The sequence below is a fragment of the Coloeus monedula genome (genome assembly GCF_965178545.1).
Source record: "Coloeus monedula genome assembly, chromosome: 6".
Taxonomy (NCBI): Eukaryota; Metazoa; Chordata; class Aves; order Passeriformes; family Corvidae; genus Coloeus; species Coloeus monedula.
In genome coordinates, this window is record NC_138786.1 from 12,308,967 (window position 1) to 12,322,274 (window position 13,308).

Below are 13,308 nucleotides of genomic sequence, written 5' to 3' on the forward strand. Positions count from 1 at the left end.
GTCCCTTGTTCATGGCCTGCCATCCACTGATGGCCTGCCACATTTTGAGGAGTTTTCTTAACACCAACAAGCATTTTTGTGATGGTCGTTCAACCTATTTTCTAACAGCTCATTAGTATGAAGCGCTGTCACCCAACTGCCTATTGTGTGTTTTCTTTGAAAGCTTCTTCCAACTCGGTGACCACATATGAGACCTGCCAGACCTACGAGCGCCCCATAGCTTTCACTTCCAGGTCTAAGAAGCTGTGGATCCAGTTCAAGTCGAATGAAGGGAACAGTGCCAAAGGATTCCAAGTTCCTTATGTAACCTATGATGGTAAGCGGGTGTGAGCAGCTGGGCTGATGCGGGCTAGTGCAGCCGCAGCAGTGCAGAGCTTCCCTCCCTAAGCAGCAGGGCAGCCCAGCGCTCCCAGCGGTGTCACTAGGAGCTGCTTCCAGTAGCTGTTTCATTTAAACCCAATTTAAGGAATTCTGCAGTGCACTGCAGCCTTTTAAGTGCCACCGTGCTTCCAGTCTTCCACAGACCTAAACAAAGAACTGGGGTTCTGGGCTCTGGCCTGCAAATTGCAGAGCTCAGAGCTAAAAATCTAATTTTTATGCACTTCTGTGCCTTTCCAGCTGCTTCAGGTGGTCCCAGTTAGGAATTAGGCAGAGCCCAAGTACCTGTGATTTATTGTGTTGGTGCTATCATTTGTGACCTAGAACCAGAGAGAAAAATACCTATCTTGAAAAGAAGCTTGAGGGGAAAGATTTTCACCTCATCCTTGTCAGAATCACGAGGTGTGAAACTGGAGCTGAGAATTTCCAGTTCAGCATAAGTGAAGTTCTGTTCACACTGGATTAATTGTGAGGGAGTCATCCCTGCTGTGATCTGCAGAGTTTCACCAGTGGTGGATAAATAATTTTTCAGTGGAGACCTCTCCTTTTGAAGAATTTCAGGTTTTGATTGACCAGGGGTTTGCTTTTAAGAAGACATCCTCTTACATAATTTTTTTTCCCTTCTTCCTGTAGAAAGAAGTCAATAACAGGTTGTGGGTGTGCAGATGGGTTCCTGCAGTTCAGCTGGTTTGAAGCAGGTTACTTGGTTACAGTATGCACTCCAGTCTTGGGTGCTTTATGATTTGCTTCTGGCAGATTGATGCTGAGCTGCTCAGCAGAGTACACTGCTCTCATAGTAAACACAAAAATGTTTGGAGTATTTTCTGGCTGCTAATATGTGGATAAAGTACCACTGGTTCTTCTGAGGGCAGGGCTTCCAAGGGTGGCCGAGGGAGGTATTGAGTATGCAAGTGAAGTGAACCTGCAAGTTACTCTCTTGTGCATTCCCCACAGAGGATTACCAAGAACTCATAGAAGACATTGTTCGGGATGGCAGACTTTATGCATCTGAAAATCATCAAGAAATACTTAAGGTACATTCCTTCCACTAAACATGTTGGTTTTGATGGGAAATTATGTTATTTGGTGTGAGTTTGCTTCCTGCCCTGCATCAGGTCTGTTCCTTGGTGCACTTAGACCTGTGCTGCTTCAGGGAAAGGGGGTGAATCAGCAGATCCTGATTGTGCAGAGCAGTGGATATGGGACCCTTTGCACAGAGGGATTGAAGGTGGATCAGACCTACTAGGGAAATTAATTTATTCACTTGGTGCTGCTCCTTGTAGCCTGTGGATTAGCAAAGGCTTTTCCTCCCTGAGCAAAACAAATCTTTTTTGTGGATTTCTCTGACCTTGTTTGGGGGACTTTCACATGCAAGTTGAGTGCATGCCTTTATTTTGCTGGATATCAGCTCAAGTGTGTGCTCATTTTATGGTTCGTTTGCTGTTGCTGGATGTATGAGGAGGGAAGAAATTCTGGTGCTGCTAATGTGGAACACCAGTGACTTCCCAGGGGCCTGATTGTCAGCCTTGCTCCATTTCTAAGCCCCTGAAACACCTGAAAAGTAAAATGCCCATAATCTTTTATGGGTTAGACAGGCATTAAACTCTTGTAATACTGACCCTAACTCCTCTGTGGAATTACAATAAAATCTGCTTCTCTTTGCCCAGGACAAGAAGCTGATAAAAGCATTGTTTGACGTGTTGGCGCATCCACAGAACTACTTCAAGTACACAGCCCAGGAGTCAAGAGAGATGTTCCCAAGATCCTTCATTCGGCTGCTGCGCTCCAAAGTTTCCAGATTTTTAAGGCCTTACAAATAGTTGGCACTGTCCTCAAAAGCTAAACCAGCCCTGGGCATGCACAGAGGGGCTGTGGTAGGTGGGGCTGCTTTCTGTGTTTTACACACTGGCAGAGACACTCCAGGGAAGCTCTCCAGCTCCGTTCTTGGCAGAGTTTGGCTTTCTCAGCTAATATAAATATTTTGGTGAACAGAATTTTGATTCCTTTCCAGATAATACCTTTTGGGTACCAAAGGGTACTTCACAGGTCCCTGAATTGGAGACTGCCCATGATTTCTGTAAGTGAATGGCGCCAAGCATAAGTTTGTAGAGCTCTGTCCTGTTGCTTCATCAGCACCTCTAAAAGCTAATGAGGACAGGCTAAGTAGTGTGGTTTGGGATGAACCCTGGGCTGCCATTAGTGCATATTACCTCAACAAAGCTGAGTTCATGTTTGATCTCGCTGAAAGTGAGAACAGGATTGATGTCTCTCTCAACTTTTGCTACACAGGAAATTCAGAGCTAAGGCTGACACAGTTTTAATTCAAGCCAGTGAGGCCAAGAACTTGACAAGGTGCAGTTTTCCTCAGAACTATATGTGGCATGAAGCAAAGGGTTGAATGTCAGCTTGAATGTTCAGGGTCTGGCTCACACCAAGTCCATGCTAATGACCTATTGGCTTACATGGAGTGGTAAGAATAAACTGGGGGTACCACAGCAATGGAAAACAGGCCCTGACCCACCAGACACTTCCATTTTGGGCTGTCTGCAACTGTTAGAACAGGGTGGATTCTTTGCTAAATCCCACTGTTGTCCCTGTGCAGAGGCCTGGGGCAGCAAAAGGCATCTTCCAAGTTGTATAAAATTCTGTCCTCTGAGCACCTGCAGGTGAACACAGAAGCCCCATTTTAAGTGCAGGCTTTGCATAGATGGTGCTCTTGGTACAACACTGTTTAAAGCTGGATAAGGTTCTCGTATGAGCCTCAGTTGTTATATTATCTACCTTTTCTGAACACCTTGCAATGGCCTCATTGAGCAGAGAAGGGCTGCTGTCCCTGTCTGGCTGGAGAGAAGGAGAGGTACAACGACTCAGCCAGCCTGTCGCCACAAAGGTTGTTTCTGGCAAATTGTTCTTCAGGATTCCCAGACTCTGTGTTCTTCTCCTCAGGTTGTGTTTCCTGTTGGAGACCAGGCTCTCCTGAGAGGGCCTGTAGGGAGAACTGTGTTGATCAAAATGTTGCCTCAGTGCTATTCTGTCCATACTTGCATGTCCTGTGGCCATACAATCCATTGTCTCAGAGTGATGTACCTTGGGGACCTTCTGCCTTGAAGGGAGATTACCACAATCCCATCTACTTGGAAATGGACTTAATGACTTCTGTTTTTTGGTCACTGGCCATGCCAAGGGGTGCAGTGGGCACCAAACTCCCTCTCTGTGCCATCTTAAGAAAGGTATTTACATTTCACAGGGTAGCCAGGACAAATGCTCCCTTTCCTAGGGTGTGGAGTCAGATCTCCTGGGTTTCTTTGCATTGGCATGTGGTATTTAACTGCTGTATGTGAATAATACCACGTCCACGGTGTGACAGAGGAAACCCTTATCAAGAGCTGGGCTCTGAATCTCCTCCCTGCACTGTTGGGATCAAATGGGTGCTCCTGGCTCAGCCTTGCTGAGCTGCTGTGCCATGGTGGTGTGTGTGGGGCAAGGATGCATCTTGGCCATGGTGTGATGGGGAGGGACAATGGCTTTGGCCACAGCTGGGGAGCAGATCCTCTCAGGATGGGGCCGTGTGGTGCCGTGTCTGTCTTGCTGCTGCTGCTGCAGTGGAGCAATTGCCATGGCCTGGGCAGAGCAGGGAAGAGTTTTATGGTGCTGCCAGGAGGGAGAGCTGTGTCTCCCAGCTGGCTGCACCGGGCAGCTGCTGGGGGATGGCTGTGGCAGCGTGGTGAGTGCCCATTCCAGGAATGGGGCTGACAGGCCTGCAGCAAGAGGAGCAAGGCACAGGGAGAATTGGCAGAGCAGAGGGGAGGGAACATGGGTCCTTATGTGCTGTGCTTTATCCTGAACAGGGTCCCTGCTGCCTTTTGGGGAGACAGGACAGGATTATCTGGCAGAAGGCACAAAGCAGTGTCACAGGGGAGGGGAATGGCTGAGGAATGCCAGAACAGGAGGGAGGGTGGTGGGAGGCTTTGCTGCTTCTGTGGTGAAGTGTGCTGTTGTGGAGAGAGCCCAGAAAGGTATTTCCAGACAGTTTCCCTTTGGCTGCACAGCCCCTACCCCTGCACTGTTGGAGGCTTCCCATGCCAGATGCAGTGTGCCAGTGAGCCCCAGCAAGCCACCAGCCACCTCTGTGCGGCAGTGGAGCGCTCTGGAGTGGTCGAGGTGCTGCAGTCCTGCTCAGGCGGTGGGGCACTAAGGGGAGAGGGCCATGATGTGCCAGCTTCTGGGCCAAGCCCAGCAGAGGGGCTTTGCTGCAGGCTGTGTGCTCAGTGCCAAGGGAAAACAGGCCAGTTCTTGCTGTGTTCCCTCCCAGGGAGGCTGCAGATCTGAACAGCTCTGTTTTGTGGTGCAGAGGGACACGCAAATCAGTGACTGGTTTCAAGCAGTGTTCAAGAAAGCCAAAGTTGTGAAACGCCCAAATGTTTCTAGTGGGTGAAATTGGGCTGTCTTGCTCTGTGCACGAGTTACTGACCCCTGCTCTGGGTTTATCACGCTGCACCTCCTCTCCTAGTCCTGCTGTGCCAGCTCTGCACAGCTGCCTGAGACCCATGGCCTGCGTTTGTACAGTGATCTCAGCTTTATGCTCTCGCCCCATGAGCACAGGCCATTGTCATTGCTGGGAGGAGAGGAGTGTGCATGGTCTGAGGCTGAGGAGAAAACCTGCCCTTTCTCAGAGAAGAATCCTCATTGTTCCACAGCCCTGTTCCTTTCCTTCTTAAATAGCAAATTACTCAGAAGCACTTCTGTTACCCTTGATCTAACATTACAGATCAAAATTTCCCCTTTTACTGTAATTCCTGTGTATGCAGTAAAAAGTGAAGAGGGAATTTTTGCTACCTTGAATGCTGGGAGAAGTGATAACTTGCAGAATGTTGTAAACACTTGGCATTGTATCTTCATAGTGATGGTAGTGGCTCTGTAGAAATTTCAATTTCTACTTTCTGTGTGGTTGTAGACTGATGTTGTGTTTTGGCAACGAATGACTCAAAAGATGTTTAACCTTATAAAACAAGATTTAATTTTTGGAATTATAATTAGTGCTAACTGGATGACTCAATGTCACCTACATGAGATAAGCATAAGGCTCTTTTTGATGATTGTAAATTAATGTAAAATGTTTCAGACTGTTACTCTTGATAAGAGAAATAAATAAGTGAACATTTAGCTGCATGAAGTTCTTGGGTAATATTTTTAGTTTGCTGTGCTGCATAATAGTTTGGACACATTTAAGGGTTGTTTAAGAAGTTATTGCACATCAGATACACTTTATCCTGGGAACATCTGCTTACCACAGCATTCTGTTTCATGTAGTATATTGCTAGGTTGCATCTATACCCATAAAGATACAATTCTTCATGTATGAGGTACACATAATTCTGGCAAGTAAAATACCAGAATTATCCTGGTATTAATTCTAAAAATTATTCTAAAAATGTCTCCTATATGATGAGCTGGAGTCAATTGGTCTGTTGTAACCAGCTGCATGAAGACAGGATAAACAACTTAAAGTAACTACAAAGTATTTTATTACCCTGTAGGTTCATCTGATTATTTTTCCTAAAAAACAAAACAAAACAAAAAAACCCTCACACAAAAAACCCCAACCCCAAACCACCTTATTTAAAATGAAAAATAATTAAAAAAAACCCAAACCAAGGAAAACAAGGTGAAAACCTGTTTTAAGACACAAGTTCCCAGAATACTTTTAAGATTCCACCACAGTGTCATTAAATTCACTGGCTTAATTTCTTAGAATTTAAAAATATTCATAGAAATAAAATTTCTATGAATTAGGTCATAGAAAACTGTAAACAATTCAATCTACAGTAATTAATACCGTTTTTCTAGGTTTGTTTTTTTTTTTTTAATATTATGTTGAGATTATCAGCTTTAGTCTATCAAACTTTTATGAAAGTTATCCAAATATCTTCTCCTTAATTTATTCAGCTGGCTGTTTGACCCTTAGCTTCCTTTGATCACAGTGACAAGGACTCGTTTGTATTTCACTGAATGTGTCCACCCAGGCTCATTTGGTGTGGTTTTGGAAGACACAACTGTGTAATTCAGCTGTTTGCTGTGGAAAGGTGGCACTGGTTTACGTGGCAAAGACAGCAGAGTAAACGACATACAGGAATATAGAGGTCCTGGAAAGGTATGGTTACTACAGGCTGATCACAGGAGAAAACTGTGTTATTCAAATATTCTTCCTGATTCTGTGAATGCTACTAGTGCTGAATTGCAGTGGTGGACACGAGTGCTCAGATACCCTCTGGGACAGGAAATGTCAATATGAGCTATCCTGGTAACTCCCTCAACAGTGGGAGCTGAAATTCTGACTGGGACCTTTGGGTGTTTGCATAACAGAAATAATTAATAGCAGAATATGGAGAGGAAGACTTGAAGCTTATTTAAATCCAAGGAATCAGAGGAGGTCTGGTGTGGGTAAGCAGGAAGCAATGGCCTTATGATAATCCTGTGTAACAGAATGCAGGAATAGTGGTTCACAAATCTTTCTGAATTCAATAAGCTTCAACGCGGATGCTTTTTCTCTCATGCATGTAGATGGCATCCTGTAAATGCAGCATGTGGACTGCAAAACCTGTCACAACCAAAATGTAAACACACTTCCACTCTTCCTTTGGATGCTGCTCCACTCAAATTGCTTGTGCAAGGTTGCTGCTGGAGGGGACAAACAAGTACTTCTTAAAGAACTTGAGCCAAACTCAGGTTTGTTTCTGGGGATCCCTGGAACAAACCCATCCTACGACACCTCCTTGCTGCTGCCCATTTTATTTGAACAATTCTCTTGCTCATAGGCAGATTTGCATTCTCTCTTGTGGAAGTCTGCTTTCCACAACACATGTTCTGCTGGGACTGTAGAGAACACCCACGAGCAGCAATGCAAATAGAGCACCAGTGGGGAGAACAGGAGTTAGAGAACTTAAGGGACACATTCCACTCAGTAAGTTAATCTAGTTTTTCTCCAGGTCAGTGCAAATTATGTATCACATTCTCATGCTGCTCTTTAAACTACCTTATTAAATCACTTTAGGTGTTAAAAAGAAAAAAAAAATATCCTCCTGTGTTTAAATTTGTGTGTTAGTGCAGCTTTTTCTCTGATTAAGCAGAGGAGAGGAAGTTTTTCAAATTCTTTGAAGCAAAGCCTGTTTAGTACACAGTGGGAAAAAACAGGTCAGAAAAGAAGACCTTGAAATATTTTTTCTTGTTGGAGATGTCTATAAATACAGAATTCATAAAGGAAACTCCCTCACACTGTCTAGCTGCTAAACTTGATCTGATGCAACCAAAGCCCTCTCTCTTTTTTTTTTTTTTTTTCCACTGGGAAGTTTATTCAATAGGCAATGTAGACCTACAAATCATATGCCATGAAATTTCCATTTTGTGATTATTCTGAGGTTCAGGAAATCAAGGGTTCATAGTTTAAAGGAGAGAAAAATTTACATTGGAAGCTGAAATATTCTGAAGTGGTCACTTGAGATGCAATTTGGTGTTTAGGAGTTCTTAGCTCAGGTGTTGCCTGTTATGCACACTACAAATGTCCATGAAACACTTCTGTACAGGACAAGTTTATGGCTGGCTAGAGGAAGCCTCATCCTCTGTGCCTCAGTCAAATGTGAGAGTGGTAGCTGTCACCTGTTGCAAAATGCCAGCTCACCTGGCTTCTGGAGGTGCTACCTGGGGTAAAACCCAGCCACAGAAAGCAGCTAAGGGCAAGAGAGGTGACTCTGATTTTTGTGAGGTTTAAAGGGGACATTTAGAAAGCATTCCAGAAAACTGGGATTCAGCATCTCTGTGTCCAGTGGACAAGCTTGTGTGTGACACAACACTGCTCACGGATTTTGGGTGGCCCCCAGTTTGCTGTTACTGGTGTAGTGCTGGTGTGAGGGGCTGTGTGGAAAAGCTGAGACCAGTTATTAAAAACAGGAGAGACAGAAAAGTGCTCAGGGGGCCTGTCTGGCTTACATAGCACAACTATTGTGCCCTGGCTCCTGTAGGTGCTAATTCTCTCAGCAAACTTACAAAAATAAAACCCTGAAAAGGCTCATCCATGCTGAGAACAGCAACTTCATTCAGTGGGAGAAGGAAGCTTAGCTCTAGGAACTAAAGGCTCAACACTGCAGGCATTGCTGTCTTGCCCAGGGCTGTCCAGAACGCCCTGCAGCCAGTGCCTGTGGTGTGAGAGGGATGCAGTAGTGCTGGAATAAACACATCTCAATTGCCTCTCCCAGCTCAGTGCAGGACACAAGTCCAATGGGACCACGTGCTCTTGGAGTGGATAAAAAAGGCCTATCTATCCCAGCAGGATATGTTTCCTCATGCAGGACTGGAGAAGTAAAACCTGGTGAAGAAGGCGGTCTGGCTTAGGGACGCTCTGGACACGTGCTCTGGCACAGCTTCATGTGAGATGCTAGAGCCCCATCCGTCCCTCACACACCTCTCAGGGTCTGTTCTTGCCTGGGATATTGTGGAAGTGCTCAAATAAGGAGATTTTTAAGGGTTGGGGCTGAGATAGTGAGGCTGCGCTGGTCTGCCTGAAGCTGCTGTGCCGGGGCTGTGGAGCAGCTCCCTGCGGTGCTGTCCCCGGGCTCCGCGCTGTCCGTGCCCAGGCAGCCGGGTACCATCCGCAGGGCTGCCCACGAGAGGGCAGCATGTGGCCCCAACAAAGACCGATCCTGCTAAAATCCCTGCTGGCAAACAGCGGGTGGGTCTGGATGGGGCTCCTGCGGCAGTAGCCCGCAACCAGACAATCGGCTGAAACGGGGGCTTCAGTACCTCGGCAGCTCTTGAGCCTCACCTCTGCCTCTGATCAATCGTTTGGAAGGGGAGGGGGGTGATTTATAAGTGACCTTGTGTTTTGAGTTGTTCTATTTTTACAAAATGCAGTATGGGACCTAGAAGGAGCCGTGCTGCTGGGCCAGGTATTGCTGCCACTTCAGGTTGCAGTGGAAGGAGACCTTCTCCTGAACTGAGTTCTGACCATTGATCAAGGCTATTCCCCCATCTCTTCCAAATTACTGGTAAGGAAATGTGTGGGTTGAAGGTTGTTGATTTCCAGGCAGAATAAACCTCAAAGGAAGCTGGAGGAAATGGGCCGTGACTGTGTAACTTCAGTTGCTGTTATTTACTTCTGAGAACAGTGAGTGATTCTGGCACTCTGCCTGGCCCCATCACTCTGGTGACTCAGTTCTTACAGATGTCAATAATGGACTTCGAACCTTTGTCTTTAAAAATGAAATTGTGTGTGCAGTCAACTACTGATTTCCTGCATTGTTTGGTTGCTCAGCTTGATCACAGCTTGACTCCTATCAGTGGTTGGACAGATGATCCTGCAGTAAATTACACCCAAGGTAGGGCACAAACACCTCAAAGTGCTGTGTGCCTCATCATTCCTGCCCACAGTGCTCGTGTTCCTGCTCTCCTGGGGCAGCTGCCTTCTTTTTGGGGCATAGTGTGAGCTCAAGTGTCCTTCAGTTGCCTAGACTTGAAGGTGGAGGCATTTAACCAAATCACAACATGGCAAACACAACCTCTGTGTTAGGAGAGCCACACTGAAGCCCTGCTGACGATTCTATACGTGAGCAAATATTAGCCCTGAGTATCCAGTAACATTTCTGGCTGAATCTTACCCATCAGGAGCTGCAGTAGCTCTGCATGGGCTGGGGCAGGAGGGTACAAGGGGAGCTCACTTATACTTGCAGCACTTGAGAGTCCTGGAGCCTTGGCTTCATAAAATAAACATAAGGGCTCCACAGAGGTGAGAGATCCTGTGTTTGACTAACACTGTGGTGACCTCCTCTCTAATGCTGATGCAAATAATATTTTTGTCTTAAATGGATACTGTAAATATCTTACACTCAGATTTTGCTTTATCTCAAAGTTCCAAAATAAAGATATTTTGATGCATTTGATGAATTTAGGATTTGGATGTTTTAAGTCCCAAAATTTGTATACCTTTAACTTACAGCATTCAATCCCTGAGCTCATTGAATATTGGTCTGTTGTGAAAGCAGATCAATTTCAGACTCTATATACAAAACAAGCTACTCCCTTCTCTTCTCCTCTGAAGGAAAGGTGCAAAGCTGTCCTAGATCCAAGCTCCATAAGAAGGTGGAAATGTTTGTCAAAGGAAATCCTTCTATGAATACTCCTTTAACTGGTAGCTGCAGAAAAGGTTCACAGTCAGTCTTTTAAAAAGTATAGTAAGAATGTTGTTCCTTGGTGAATCCCACATTGGCACGAGTTGAAACAAACACCTGTTCTTGGGGCTTTTGCAAAAGAGCTGAGAAATTCCAATTTTGTTCAGCTCACTTGCTTACTGCATCACTGGAGTTTGTTATTTTTGTCACCATCACCTGGTAAACCGGGTAAGCCATAGGGGAACCCTTCAAAAGGCAGTTCTGTTTCAGAGCCGACCTGAAATCGTCCTGTTCCAGACTCACTGTGATTTTTTTTTTCTTTTTTTTCAGGGTTTTAAATTATGTTCTGAGATTTGTCTTCTCCGTGAGGTAAATTCCAGAGAGTTTGCTTGAGAAGTTCCCCCTCCCTCTCCCCAGGTACTGCTATTTAGGAATTTTACCACTCCAAAGCATCTGGAATGAAAAATGCCTCTGCAGCAGATTTATACTTGGCAAGAGGGAAGTTCTTTGGCTAGAAAGCCAGAAAAAGCAGAGGGCTTTTAAAGAGTTTGCATAACTCCTTTCAGGACGGAGAGTTCCCCCCTGTGGCAGGGAGCTCTCAGACACCTGTGCCAGCCCTAAACGTGTTACCCAAACGCAGGAGATGACTCTTTCCTCTGTATAAGCTGCCAGACTTTCCCGATCTTGCTCCTGCTTAGACTGCCTTCGTTTGCTCTCATCCCCAGCTCAGGTTTCAGAACCTATTCAGTCCTGTCATTGTGTGGAGAGGGCAGAGCACTGAGTCTGTGGCCTCACACAGTCCATAGCTTCCATCTTTTATCCTGGAACCAGTGTGCATTTCACACTGATGAAGACATGGGGTTATGGAAAAGAAAACCTTGGATCTAAGCACCCTGGCTAACAGGATGCCAGTGGAAAATGATTGTGATGTGTTCTTCTCCTGGTCCATCGTGGGCTCGTAGTGCCAGTTGTTTCTAAGAATAATTTTTTGGTTTGAGAAGAAAGTAAAAGGGAGAAAATGACAACCCAGTGTTCTATGTTTGCAACAATCAGGGGATAAATATTTAAAACTTCTTGCTGCCAAGTTAGGAGTGGGTTAGGGAATTACTTCCATGACTGCAGCTAGGCACAGATGTCATTGTGGGCACCATGTATCCCCACTGTATCTCCACTAATCATCAAGGTGTTGACTCAAGGAAAAATTTTGCCAGCTGCCTTATGATTAATTAGCCTCAGAGATGTAAAAGCAAACACAGATGTCCCAAGTATCCAAGAGAAATGTATACCTATCACACATGATTTTGTGTGCATACTCATATTTTATGTACTGAGGAGTGACTTTTCACAACGCAAGCACAAATTTTGTAATTCCTATTCACAAAAGCGTTTAAGCAGGTGCTTAAGTGAGTTGGTGAATAGAAATGGGTTGTTCTATTGGAGTATTTAGACCAAGACTGGACTCCTTTGTACCCAGAAATCACTGGCTGATAGCATGGCTGGGCTTTTTCCTGAGTGCTGTGCACAGCCTTTGTTCCTTGGGCAGAAGGAGAGAAAATTACTAACGGGACAAGGAAAATATGGGTGAAAACAATGGCATGTCTCAGCTGGAGAAAACTGGGTGCTGCTCCTGCTCCTGCAGTGGCTGTTTCTCCATGTCTCTGGTTAGGTGTCATTGGTCCAGTGGTTAATGACAGTGACAGCATCCTGCAGCTCCCTTGATGTGGGGAGCCCATAATCCCTTTGTTAGGGATAGCTGGGAACTATTTCAAGAAGCAAACAGGAGCAAGCCTAGCAAAATTCTACCCGTGGAGTGGTTGCTGTACAGATGGTTAGGTACCACCCCTTGCTTTTACAGCTCGTTGTCAAGCTCTGATTTGTCTAGGTGCTCTGAGCGGGGTCTAGGGAGAGACACTGAGTGCAGCAATTCCACTACAGCGATCCTTGGCTCTAGGATGAGCCAGGAGATCCCAGCCCCATTGCTTGATTCTACCTGTGATCTTGCTCTTTGCAGAACCCAGGGAGGAGCCTGTGTCTCCTGAGTGTTGCTCAGAGCCAGCATCTCATCCCACCAGCCCCTGCTTTTCCAGAGCAACAGGCTCCCGGTTATTCCTTAGCAGTTCCTGCTGGACTGACAGGGAACCTGATGGGAAGAAGAGCAGCGCCCTCTTCCTCCTGGCTTTCAGAGCTCAGGAAACCCGAGCAGCAGGGCATTCCTGCGTGTCCTGCCCTGCTCCTCCTTGGTCTCCAGATGTCAGGCGTCTGGAAAGTTAGAACGGAGGGAGAAAACTGTGTTTGTGTAGTGTGAAGTGACTCGCCCTGGTTTAGCCTTAACAAGATCCCTCCTATATATTTAATGACCTGAATGTAAAATTTATGGCTTGGAATGCCCCAGCAGCAGAGGAAGCCTTCAGCACACAAGCTGCCTTTTGCAGGACAGGAGAAGTAAAATCCCCTGAGGTTTGGGAAGTCTGAGTGATGTAGTTATGGTTGGCACTTCGAATATACATGTAGATTACTTGAAAATAAGTATTTGCAGTTCAGCTCTAACATACATACGGGAAGGTGAGAACTAGCATGTATTAATATTTCTTCAAATTAATAATTTTGAAAATTTTACACTGAAATAATTTCGCTGTTGCACATAATAAACAGAGGCTGGTGTGGGTACATGCTGGGGAGAAACATCACCTGCCCTCTACATACACCATTTCCTCCTGTTTTGAAGAAAAACAGCTCTCCTCATGTTTCAGCCTCTTTTAAAAAGGGGAAATAA

At 45.5% G+C, this 13,308-nt stretch overlaps 1 protein-coding gene across 1 annotated transcript in view; it reads left to right on the forward strand.

The window, feature by feature from the left end:
- The window catches only part of SCUBE2 (signal peptide, CUB domain and EGF like domain containing 2), a gene marked incomplete at both ends in the record, with an annotated part of 35,903 nt that extends 33,705 nt beyond the window's left edge, over positions 1-2,198 (forward strand). The window contains 3 exons of the mRNA XM_082283211.1: positions 164-316; positions 1,333-1,412; positions 2,046-2,198. Coding sequence (XP_082139337.1) covers positions 164-316; positions 1,333-1,412; positions 2,046-2,198 — 386 coding nt within the window. The remainder of the gene's footprint in view (positions 1-163; positions 317-1,332; positions 1,413-2,045) is intronic.
- Positions 2,199-13,308: the final 11,110 nt, after the last annotated feature.